Below are 12,724 nucleotides of genomic sequence, written 5' to 3'. Positions count from 1 at the left end.
TGGACGTTTGTTTTTTAGCAATTGAAAAAAAATAATCGAAAAAAAAATCGCCATTCAGGGGTTAGTCATTACAACAGTTGGTGAAAATTAAAAATAATAATTCACATTTCAGAATCTTTTTGCGTAATTTCCTATCCAAAAGTAGCTCGTCCATCTACTGGGTAGCTTACCCTACTTGATTATATTTACCACTCGTCTTCGTCCATGTGAACGCACCATTACAAGGCTCAGTTGCTATAGCAACTTGTGCCGGTGGAAACTTGTGTTTATTAGGTTTTTTGTTGTTGCGTTTTTCACATGCGATTCATTCGTCATCATGAAAGCGTTCTTCATTGTTTTTCTGTTGTTTATCGTAAGTAGTGATACGTTGTCGAATCAAGTGGACGTGGACAGCAATGGATACATTGTTTATTGCCCCTGTATGGGTAAGTATGTGAAATTGAGATAAGATATTGACTTGCTCAAAAAAAAAACACAAAAATTCCATTTTAATTATGTTAAATTCAATTTACCTTTTTTTATTTCATGTCGATAATTGAGCTTTTTAATGGGTTCCATTTAATAGATAGATAGAGGTTAAGATGGCGATTGGAGTGTGGATATGCTCCAAAAAGACAAAAATTAAATTGTTGTTCAAATTAAATTAAATGAATAATTCAAATTTAATTCAATTTAAATTAATTTTAAGTTGAAAAACTTAATTGTTAATTTTTAATTGTTTTCTTATTTTTCATTTAATTTTTGTTTTTTATTTTTAATTAAATTAATTCAATTTATATGTAATAATTTTATTATAAATTAGTATTTTAATTAAATCATCATTATCATCTTGACTCCTATCCATCCATCAACGCAAAAATAATTCAAATTTAATTAAATTTAGGTAATTTAGTAGTCAAGATGATGATGATTTTAAGGAACATGATCTCATGTGTTTTGTAAAGAGAAATAATTTTTATGCTCATTAGGACGGTTCGGTAACCAGGCAGATCACTTTCTGGGTGCTCTCGGCTTCGCCAAAGCTCTCAATCGAACATTTGTCATTCCTCCCTGGGTGGAATACAGGACTGGAGAGGCTGCTTCCGTAAGATTTCTTCCCAATAATTTCTGCTCACAGTAGGAATGAATAGAAAGCCTCATTTTTTGCAGATGCAAGTCCCCTACGACACATATTTCAATGTAACGGAGTTGGAAAAATGTCATAAAGTCATTCTAATGGAGAAATTTATGGAGGAGCTGGCACCTCTAGTGTGGCCAGCCTCACAGAGGATATGTAAGATACTCGTACTGCATTCTCCCTCGTCCTTTATTTATTTATGTTAAACAACTCCTCCCTTCATGTCACAGTAAATTGAAAACAATTACACTGTTGGAAAATTACTCTTGAAATTTCAAGAAAAAAATCTTGAAATTTTTAACAGCGAATAATTCACATGGAATTTCTATTGATCTTGTTATTGATCAGTCAAATCAGTCTATTTTCTTGAACATTTAATGAAATTTGATTCCTCAGGTTCATACGACGATGAAAATCACTGAAAATCGTGAAAATTCCGGTAACTGTTCTTCTCAATTTCTAATCTCTTGAAAATCCAATTGAATACTTAATTTTCATGATAGATGTGGAAATCCAAATTGTCATTGAAAATTCAATGATCATTCACCATGAAAAACTTAATTTTATTGAATTTCCAAGACGAATCAGGAATTCCATAGCAATTTAGCCTAAAATGAATTCAAGTTCCGAATATTGAAAATTCAAATGCATTTAGGGGAGCATGGGGCAAAATGAAACACGGGGCAAAATGAAACAGTGGGAAAATCTCGTCATCTAAAGGAGATAGGACATTTTTGAAGAGGACCTTTCTTGTAGCTTGTAAAATTCTCTACAAAAAAGGTTTCCATGAAAATCGTTCTATCTCCCTTAGATCACAAGATTTTCTTGCTGTTTCATTTTGCCCCGTGTTTCATTTTGCCCCACCGTCCCCTACTATTCCTTAAATTTCAAAAAATTTCTAAGTGTAGTTGATAAATTTACTTTAGCGTTTTGTTATTCACCACGTGGAAGCGAGGACACCTGCAACGCCAAGGAGGGAAGCCCCTTCGGTCCCTTCTGGAACAGATTCAACGTAGACTTCGTAGATTCAGAGTTTTACGGGCCCTTCCACTATGACGTGTACCACACTGATATTGCAAGCCAGTGGAAGAGAAAATATCCATCGATTTCCTGGCCAGTGCTGGCGTTCACTGGTGCTCCAGCGAGTTTTCCAGTGCAATTGGAGAACAAATACCTCCAGAAGTGCGTGGTGTGGAACGACGAATTGCAGAAGAAGGCGAGGAAGTTTATAAAAGAGACTTTGCCCAAGGGCGCCTTCATCGGGATTCACCTCAGAAATGGAATTGACTGGGTAAACACGCAATTTTTACCTCGACAGTCGCTCGAAAAATTCATTCATCATTAAATTTCAAATTTGCTGTGACGATAATTCCAGGTGAGGGCCTGCGAGTTCATCTCAAGCACCCCCAACTTATTTGCTGGCCCTCAGTGCCTGGGATACAGGAATGAGAGGGGGAAGGCAACCCCAGGAATGTGCCTGCCTTCTTTGGAGCTCATTCTCAAGCACATTAAACGAGTCATTAGGAATGGGAAGAATATAAAATCAGTCTTCGTCGCATCTGACAGTAATTACATGATTGGGGATCTCTCGAAAGCACTTTCGAGGATGGAAGTGAGTACTACGGGAAAGTAGGGTAAAATGGAAACTTCAGGCATTTTTAGAAATGTTGATGACTTCATAAAAAATACTCTGAGGAAAAAAATATTTTATTAGCAATTGAATAAGGAATTTGAATTCAACTGTTGTCATTTGGAAAAAAATAGTGTCCATTTTGCCCCTCCCTCTGCGAAAAATTAATGAAAATGGAAATGATTATTAAACACCTGAAGACTCAAAATTTCCTGGGGGAAAAAATTTGTTTTAATAATTTTATTTTTCATCTCAGATCACTGTGCATAGACAGCCCGACCCAGTGTCTCCACACCTCGACCTAGCAATTCTAGGAAGAGCTAATTATTTTATAGGAAACTGTATTTCTTCATACAGTGCATTTGTCGCGAGGGAACGAGATGTCAAGGGATATCCAACGTTCTTCTGGGGCTTCCCTCCGGAAAGATCATCTACCTCAACACCACGAGAAGAATTATGAAAAATTCATTCGCCGTGAACACTAATATTCATTCATTCAATTTTTCATGTACATTGTTGACGTTAAAAATGATTTCGACGTAAGAATAAAGAATTGCCAAGGATTTTTGCTTTCGAATGGAAGCTTTGTGATCGTTCAAATTTAATTTGTGGATTTTTTGTTTTATTATGATAAAAAAAGTCCGAAGAGGCTATTTTTAGACCCTGCCCGCATGTACGTGAACAAGTCATTCTTTAATTATTCGCTAATGAATCGATGGAATTTAATCATTTTTCTTTTTCACGTGTAGGTGTCGTTGAGCCCTATTCGTCGAGATGAATAGAAATTCAATTCATATTTTAATTTTTATAATTGCCGATTTTTTTTTCGGTGGTCTCACGATTATTAAAAACAAAATATTCCGAATTAATTGGTTGATGGCAAAAAAACAATTGTTTAACACAATTCAAGCAAAATTTTTTTTTTTTCATTTTTTTTTAATAATTTTTTTTTTATTAAATTTTTTTTTTTCTCAATTTTTTTTTATTCTTGGGAGTACTGATGAAAATAATTTACCATTCAGTAGAAAAGAAAATAATTGAAAAATTTTTTAGAACGAAGATTTTGTCAGTGGATTATTTGAAGACAAATCAATTTCCACTCGTTTAAATACGAGATAATAGAGATTCCCATCGTACCATGTTGCTCTACATTACCAACATAACGCCCACGACTCGGCCATATTCTTGGAAGAAGCGAGACAGCGAAATAACAAAAAAAGAGAGCACCGAGTGAAGAGGGCGTTGGGCCAGCCAAGCGCTCGCTCCACGCACTCCTGTGGAGTCCCATGTAGCGTTCGTTCGTTGGTCGCACATATTTCATTTTTATTCATCACCAAATACCCCCTTTAACCCGATCCACTCAATCAACTCCCACCGAACATCGTAACGCGTGCGATAATTGTATTAGAGTCATCAAGAATCGATTTCCACCAGTGGGATAAATAGATCTCGATCTCAGAATTCTTGGTACTCACATCAGTGCAACGACACTGCTGGGTCGTTGACCATATACGTGCTACATCAAATCACAAACCGAATAATAACAATAACATTGAATTTATTCGGAGTTGATAAATCGTGAGACAGTTTGGAGATTTGCTCATCAGTGCGAGTTGAAGATATCCAGAGGATTTATTGTTGTTGCGACGCAGCTGTTCAGGTACGAATGTCAAAAATTTACTTCACTCCAGTCACTGAAGCAGGTCATTACCTAATCTCACACTTTCAGTTAGTATAGTCGTTCGTAACATCGATAAACACTGAAAATTCCTCTAGTGAAAAACTCGTGATGCTGATAAATAACTCCAATTATTTAATTACGAAGATATTGAGTGGAGAAAATAACACTAGGGGAGGGTGGGGTAATGTGGACACTTTTGAGTTCTTTTCCAATTCTCTCCATGAAAAAGAAAACAATCACGTTTCATGGTGTTGGAATATTCGAGCACAGCTCTTTTATTATTGCACAAAAACTACTCGACAAAAAAAGTCTAAAATATATTATAAACTATAAAAATATATTTATATTATAGCTAGGGGAGGGTGGGGTAAAAGGGGCACTTGAGACTTTTTTAAAATTATTCATACCTCAGAAACAAATTGATCAATTGAGCTAGGCTCGTCACAGAGGGAAAGAATTGTTCTTTGTATTGAAAAAAAATGATTAAATTTTATCAACATTTCAACCCTCATTACAGAAGTCCCTTCGTCGTGCAACTAAATAGATTTTAATAAAGTGCCTCATTCTTTTGCCACATTTATTTATTCACTTGCCCCCGCACTCCATCACATGGAAAATTAATTGAGCCATTGAGATAAAAAAAAAACGTCAAAAGTGTTCCTTTTGCCTCATCAGCCCCTAGTTGCAACGAAAAACTGAATTGGCTTTGATGTATCCTAGGATTGTGCCAAAAAGAAATAATTCAAGATTGAAAAATGGAGGGAGCCCTCACGGAATTCGAGGAGAGTGTATCCTTCGACGTGGACGATCCAGATTTTGCACCAAGTACCCTCCTTAAAGAAACAAGGACGCAAGCTGCCTTAGACCTTTACATCCCGGGAATGACTGTCTCCATGACGAAACGTGAGCACTGGACCGATTTTTCAATTCATATTTTATGAACAATCGTTCGTTGACTCTCAAATTTCTCCACTTTCGGTTTATTTATTTATTCAACATTCGACAAAGTTACAATCAGATTATTCACTACTCTGACTGCCACTGATTCGCAAACGCGAGCACGACACCTCGTGTATCTTATAACATCGTTTCATCGTTTTCTCGTTTACGTCAGAGCAAAAAATGTGATCTTATCACTCATCGCGATTTTTTGCCTCGGGGGCGATACATTTGATTGTGAATTGTGAGTGATTAGAATACACTCGCAGGATGTCTGCAGCATTAACATGTGACTTCTTATCTTCTAACTCCCCTCGTGCACTTAGTTCCATGATGAAATTCAATGTTCGAATAAACATCGCGCTCTTGCGTCCTTATGGCCCGGAGATAGTAAAATGTTAATCGCCCGACGTCTAGCTGCTGAGTACTTTGACACAACCATTATAATATTGACCGATGATTATCATTTCGCAGAGTCAATGAAAATACTTCACCTATTGAACGTTCGTTGATTGAACTTTGTTCAAACTAATGCATTCTTTTTCGCTGTCGTCGAATCAAAGTTCTTTCAAGTTTCTAATCGAGTCTTTGATGACGCGAGGATTTCCGAATACATTTTTTAAAAATTCTTTCATACAAAAAATCATTGTTTTATCATTTTTCCGTGCAACCGTTATAATATTGACCGATGATTATCATTTCGCAGAGTCAATGAAAATACTTCACCTATTGAACGTTCGTTGATTGAACTTTGTTCAAACTAATGCATTCTTTTTCCCTGTCGTCGAATCAAAGTTCTTTCAAGTTTCTAATCGAGTCTTTGATGACGCGAGGATTTCCGAATACATTTTTTAAAAATTCTTTCATACAAAAAATCATTGTTTTATCATTTTTCCGTGCAACCGTTATAATATTGACCGATGATTATCATTTCGCAGAGTCAATGAAAATACTTCACCTATTGAACGTTTGTCGATTGAACTTTATTCAAACGAATGTATTCTTTTCGACTCTTCGATGATTTTCAAAGCTATAGATAATTTTTTTAAATGAATTCAGGCAAGAAAAACTCTCCAAAAGTTCGAGCAATGTCTATCATTTCCTCACGAGAATAGAATTCCTCTAAAACGAAGGGAATTACTCTTACACAACACCAAATCTAAAGGGCGCTCCTTACAAAACTGTGAAAGGTACTTGATGATAAATTTACGATATGTCATAACGGGAAAAGAAAGTTGCCGTCAGAAATCAGTAACGAAAGTTCACATGAGCAATCAGTGATGAAAGTTTAGATCCCAAATCGAATTACATCGATTAATGAGTTGAATGACTTCAAATCGCGCGACAGAGTGAAATTACAGATTTCTGAGTATAAAAATAAATGGTCGTTACGTGAAAATGGATAGGGCATCGTATAATGTGGAGAGATATTGTGGCATCGAGTGACCACATGTGTGGCTTTATGCGGACGCATCAACCACTGGAAAAAGTCTTTCCCACTATCAGAGCATTAATTTCTCCGGTATAATTCATCGTGGATTTGGGGCATCAAAAACTGTTGCTTCGTCGTTCACAGTTGACGCGTGACTGTCCTCAAAGGTAATCGGGATCATGTAATCTGAGGCTGGAGAATAAAACAAACTTCAACGGAGACACAATTGGATACAAAACGTATCTTTTTTATTCTACGAGGAAGACTCCTTGGCGAACACGTGCGTGCGCTATCGTCTGACCTAGACGTCTGCAGAAATAAATCGTCAGGCGTTAATTTTTTGTTGATGACTCGGGGTTATCAGTTGAACTCGATTTTTATTGTCTTCTACACCGGACTTTAATTCGAAGAAAATCCTCTTCGTTCCGGACTAATAGGAGAACACAAAAGGTCTATTCTGGCAGTACTCGGAGTACGAAACGAACAGGCAAGAACTGATTAAAAAATTACGTGCAATGAAGTCTTATTCGAACATTAACGCTCTGACTGTCAGACACGATTTTGCAATGGAAAATAACTTGAGAATTTAATTGAAAACTCATCTGCATAGAAAAATGTCAATGAACATATCAAATGCGGTTGTAACTATCAATTATATATTTCTTTTTTGGCTGAATAAACCTGCGATGGGTTTCCAGCGTTAATAAAAAAATGAAAGATCTAACTCTCCGATAGTTCGAAAATTGGATTGTCGTAAGCTCGATAAACCGGAAAAGGCCGATTTTATTGAATATTTCGCAACGTTATCGTATAATTTTTCAAGAGACAATTAACAGAAAAAAAATGTAGATTTTCATTTCTCTTTTTATGGGCTCTTTTTATTTTTATTTGTTTCTCGTGATAAAATACTTTGGGCACCTAATGATGGAATCTACCGTAGCGTGTGACCTTGCACAAGCTCTTACGAAAGGTATTTTCAAATTATAAATCGATAAGACTCGAAAAATTTGAAGAAAAAACAAGGGGCATTATAAAAAGACATATTATGAAACCAATGATCAGAAAAAAGTAATCCAAGGTATCTGAACAAATAACGGACAGATCAGCCATTCAACATTGTGTTTGTTCCACTTCTTGAAAATTAATCTGGGTTAATGGGATGAAATCATCGTCAGCGTGAGAGGACAAACTTGTTCATCATTCGGGTAAAGACCATCTTGTTTTTAAATTCTTGTGATTTAGGATAAACATGTTCAGCGGTCATTCTGTCTGCGGTGGGAATGCGTTTGAAAGTTGAAGTCATCCTTAATATTCGTCTTACATTGTTGATTTCCTCATCGCGGCTTCGAGACGAGAGGGGAATGACGCAAAATCTTTCGTGTTAAACGTATTCGAGGGGTTATCGCACCCCCCGGCGACTAGCGTCGATACCACTTGAACTCTGCACATCGCGAATTTTCGATTCCAATCATTATTTTATGAGAACTTGCATCTTACAGTAATTTAGATTTATTTATCGTTATTGGAATTTTAAGAATAACGTGATAATTGGTAATTTAATTTCCCAATTATTGGTGTTATTTTTAAAATAAAAAAAATGGTGAGTAATATTAAAAATTGATTTATTTCAAATTTAACTGTAATTCAAAACGTCAATTATGCCGATGGCATTCAAATTTATCGATAAGTAATTGTTCGTTAGTTTAGAGAGGGGTTCACAACCGAATAATGTTCGCTATTTTGCTGCTATCGTTCAACTTTGAGTCATAATGTCCTAAAATAGCTATCCTGAGTGTCCGATCCAATCCACCAAAACATCTTGCCGTCTCATCATAATAAGATCCCAAGGTATGCGATGACGCAAATCGATGTGGATTTCAATGTATGCAGATATCGATAAGGTGTGAATTGTATATATCCTTATTCGTCGAAACAATTCAGGGAATCCCGAAGTTTTCGTAGAAACTCGTGAATGTGGAAGTGTTTTTTTCCTGTTTTTTTCTCTAGTAGGTGTTCACCTGTCAAGCATGACCTTTGAGTTCTTCGTATTTTTGTTGTTCGCGTGGTTCAGTATAGGGTTTTCGTACAAATGAGAAATATTGATTCAGAAACTGAATGTGAAACTGAATTTCTACGAATTTAAGGATGTTTATCCAAAATCGCAAGTATTAAAAAAAATGTTTTTTTTTTCAACTGAGAGACGAAGTTATTCCCTTAATCTTCATGAAAATTCCAATCCAACTCACGTTTATTAGATCGAAATCGAGTGGACAAAGAGGACTGAACGCATGCGTTAACACGCGCTCATATGGGATAGAATCTTTCAAAAATTTCCTGGCCATTCTATTCAGTATAGTTTTGCACATTACCTTCTACTTTTATTTCGATTTTTAGTCTTACAGTGGGTGAATTCAGTAGCGAAGCGGTAAACCGGGTTAAGTCGATTTTGACTATTGGCCAGTTTTTTACGAATATCTCGGAATCTAAAAGAGATAGAAAAATTTTTGTTGAGACCTTTTTATAGCCCTTAATTGGTTCTACAAAAAAGGTCATGAGAAAAGTTTTGCTATCTCTCTTAGGTTCTGAGATATTCATCAAAAACGGATCAAAAGTCAAAATCGACTTGACCCGGTTTACCGCTTCACTACTGAATTATAAATTGCAACATAAATCCCATAAGAGCCCGTGTATAAGGAAAAATGTTCTCATTTATTTATTCATTTTTAACATCAAAGAAGTTAGTTTCATATGCTCTGCTATCAGCCAAAAAAATTATAGAATTTTCCTTTAATTATAATTTAAATATAATTTAACCTGAGAAAATAAGGTTTGCTGAAAATGGCTAAACATCTTAGGGTTGAAATCGTGACCCATTTTTTATGATGCTCGTCTAGATGCACGGGACTCTCCATCCCGCATTCCCTCACAAGCCAGAATTGAATTTTAATATTTCGAAATTAAAAATCGAGTCAATCGGTCACGCTGTTTCGGTTAGACCTTTTTTCCTGTGTTTTTATTTCCAGAAGGCCTCAACCGACACAAACGTGGACTTTGAGTTCTTCGTATTTTTTACCCGTCTGCTCCAACACAAGGGTTACGCAAATCGATGTGGCTTTCAATATATGCAGATATCAATAAGGTGTGAATTGTGTACATCCTTGTTCGTCGAAAAAATCCAGGAAATTCCCAAGATTTCGTCGAATCTCGTGAATGTAAAAATACTTTTTTCCCTATTTTTTTCTGGGAGGTGTTCACCTGTATAAATATGACCTTTGAGGTCGCCTTGTTTGTGTTGTTCGAGAGGTCCAATGTCGAGTTCATTCAAAAAAGAAAAATATTATGTCAGATGTTTGAACGTCTGCTGTACGAGGAGTTATCGTAAGGATTGCAGAAGGTGTCACTGAATTTTATGACTTTAGGGTTGCAGTCATGGGGCAAAATGGACACATGACTTTTCTCTCAATCTCAACAACTCGTTGGGTTTGCGATGAAATAAATTTTTTCCCCGTACAAAGTACAATTGTTTCCCTTTGTGATGAGCCCAAATTGAACTCAATTGATCACTTAGTATTTGAATTATGAATATTGAAAAAAAAGTACAATGTGTACGAGTGTTGAAGTTTAATATTTTGAAATTGTAATCGAGTCAATTAGTCATTCTGTTTTGGTTGCACCTTTTTTCCTGTGTTTTTCATCGAGAAGGTCTTAACCCACACAAACGCGGACTTTGCACACGCGTTGCGACTAATAAAAATGTGGCAGGTGCATGACCTTGTGTTATATGAGGGGAAGGATTGAGGGATGATAAGAATCCAAGACGAGTAAAGAGCTCATCTCTATCAGCACGTGTTGTAAAGCATTTTATGGCTGCACGGAGAGAAATATTCAAGAAAAATTACGTATCTTCCGTAATTCCGGAGCGAAATGTGGGTGTAGGACATTTTACGCAACTGTCACGGAATTTTCCCAGAGCGTTCCGTGAATTTTTATCCGAATCTTCTGTGAAAAATTACGATACCATCACTTAATGATGCATTACACCCTTTTCGCTAAAATTCACGTTTTTTTAATTTTCCTGGTAAATTGTTGATCGGATTGACGTGAATAAGTGTACCGTTTTAGCGTTTTATAATTACTTAATGACTCACGAAATTTCATGATCGCGTAATCATTTTCCTGCGTTTTTTCCAAAAAATTTCGGAAATTCACAAAAATTTAGAAAAATGCAAAATGCTCCGTGAGTCAGTCAATAATGATAAAACGCAAAAACGGTATATTATTTCGCGTCAATTCGATCAATAATTTGCCGGAAAACTGAAAAAAACGTGAATTTTGGCCGAAGGGGTTTGGTACATCCTCAAATTTTCTGAGTCAATTCCGTAATCGGTGAGCGAATTGTGAGTTCCGTAATTTTTCCTGAACATCCGTGTTCTCTCCGTGTGTGCAATATTTATTTCTCGATGCACGAGTACTGTTTGATATTTAGTAATGAGTGGATCATTACCTGCACCATTTACTTTTCCACGGGGCATTCATGGCTGCACTCGTTGGAGCAATTTTGAGACGCTGATTGAGTCCATGTGACACGAGCAGTTACTACATAATGTACCGGAGAGTACATGCTCACTTGGTGTTGGATGATTGAATAAAGCGGGTTTGTCGAGTCATGTGTACGGCACGTGATATTTCTCGAAAAAATTAACGAAACCCACGTGGTTTTCTTCCGTCTTTGGAATTCATTAGCCGCGATGTGTCGTTTCTTCAGTTGTGCGTTATCAAAAAGACTGCAATCATGTTCCAAATGGGCGGAAATTTTCCGATGAACCTCCCGATCTCAAACTATTTTTTTTCTCGATTGTATCGGAGGGAAACGTTTTTCACGTTTTTTACCATTTTCCGAGGCATAACCTTCGCCACTCTCGCACTTGAGTAGACATGTCGATGTGACCTTTGGCTGAATTGCAGGCCCCAGCAAAAGGTCACTGCGGTTCAATTATAGACGCTGCACTTATCCCAGAAAATAAATTCATTATGCCCCGCTCCTTCTGCGGAATTGTTCGACTTTCAGGTTTAAACGGTTCATTTAGTTTAATCGGTGTAATTAAATATATACGGAAGTTGTGAGTCTCCATTTCAAATCTTATCTTTTGAGAGAATGTCGTGACCCTGAGACTTTTGCAACAGCCATCCGTTGAAGGATGACTGGTGGAGGAGGTACCGTTTTTTTTTTATTTTGTGTGTTTTATATTTTTTCAAAAATAGAACTCGAGCATTTCAAGGTAACAACTGTTTGTAGTATCTCTGCAAAATGTCTATCGGATTTCACGCAGGGAACAGAGTCATTGAGTTGACGGAAGCGCGGCTGCTTGGAAATTCAAATGACAAAGAGAATTTTATCGAAAATGCTGTTACGATCTCGTATCACAACCTTATCTGGAGCTTCACTCTTTGTTCATTCGGAATTGTGTCTCGTTTTAGGATTTAGTAATCAGATAAATGATTTTAACTTCAAGTTCATTTCACTCGTACATTCTCAAATCGTTCGGCCTCGGCTCAATCGAAAGACCGTTACATGTCGCGTCGATGGAGTTGTGGAATTAATGAGGCCGTGCAGAGGTCCAGGGGGCACTTTAGATTTTTTTAAATGTTAAAACTATATTTAATTGTTGGTGAAATGGGATATTTTTCCTTTTCCCCGAACAGTACATTTCCTTCTATTTTTAGGGTGCTCGGACTTCTCAATTGATAATTTTATTCTTTTGTCAATATCTCTCAATTTAAAAAAATCAATTTTTTTAGGTACTTGCGATTTTGGATAAATATCCTTAATCGACGTACACTGTTGGAAAATTACTCTTGAAATTTCAAGTAGAAAATCTTGAAATTTTCAACATCGAAGAATTTACATAGAATTTCCATTGATCT

The 12,724-nt window shown here is 36.4% G+C and overlaps 2 protein-coding genes across 3 annotated transcripts in view; both read left to right on the top strand.

Moving 5' to 3' along the window:
• The first annotated feature begins 156 nt into the window (after positions 1-156).
• LOC107035566 (GDP-fucose protein O-fucosyltransferase 1) lies at positions 157-3,338 on the top strand. Its single transcript, XM_015253044.2, has 6 exons — positions 157-425; positions 969-1,084; positions 1,150-1,273; positions 2,044-2,408; positions 2,493-2,729; positions 3,004-3,338. Exons 1-6 carry the CDS (start codon positions 317-319, stop codon positions 3,205-3,207), a joined length of 1,155 nt encoding a protein of 384 aa, XP_015108530.1. The 5' UTR covers positions 157-316; the 3' UTR covers positions 3,208-3,338.
• Positions 3,339-4,005: 667 nt separating this feature from the next.
• Positions 4,006-12,724, top strand: part of LOC107035563 (protein pinocchio) — a 21,066-nt gene continuing 12,347 nt past the window's right edge. The window contains exons 1-2 of one of the 2 annotated variants that reach the window (XM_015253040.2): positions 4,006-4,407; positions 5,164-5,331. In XM_015253040.2, coding sequence (XP_015108526.1) covers positions 5,184-5,331 — 148 coding nt within the window. In that variant the 5' untranslated portion in view covers positions 4,006-4,407; positions 5,164-5,183. Of the gene's footprint in view, positions 4,408-5,148; positions 5,332-12,724 lie in introns of both variants that reach the window. The other variant, XM_015253038.2, reaches the window with a different exon arrangement.

The sequence above is a fragment of the Diachasma alloeum genome, unplaced genomic scaffold, assembly GCF_001412515.2.
Source record: "Diachasma alloeum isolate Michigan unplaced genomic scaffold, Dall2.0 Dall_scaffold_00199, whole genome shotgun sequence".
Classification (NCBI taxonomy): Eukaryota; Metazoa; Arthropoda; class Insecta; order Hymenoptera; family Braconidae; genus Diachasma; species Diachasma alloeum.
This window is presented reverse-complemented; position numbering and strand designations above follow the sequence as displayed.

Excerpts from the sequence above, each read along its gene's own strand:
- LOC107035566 (XM_015253044.2), top strand. The coding sequence starts at position 317 with ATGAAAGCGTTCTTCATTGTTTTTCTGTTGTTTATCGTAAGTAGTGAT. Across the intron at positions 1,085-1,149 it reads GGACTGGAGAGGCTGCTTCC|ATGCAAGTCCCCTACGACAC; the intron begins GTAAGATTTCTT and ends CATTTTTTGCAG. Across the intron at positions 2,409-2,492 it reads TCAGAAATGGAATTGACTGG|GTGAGGGCCTGCGAGTTCAT; the intron begins GTAAACACGCAA and ends CGATAATTCCAG.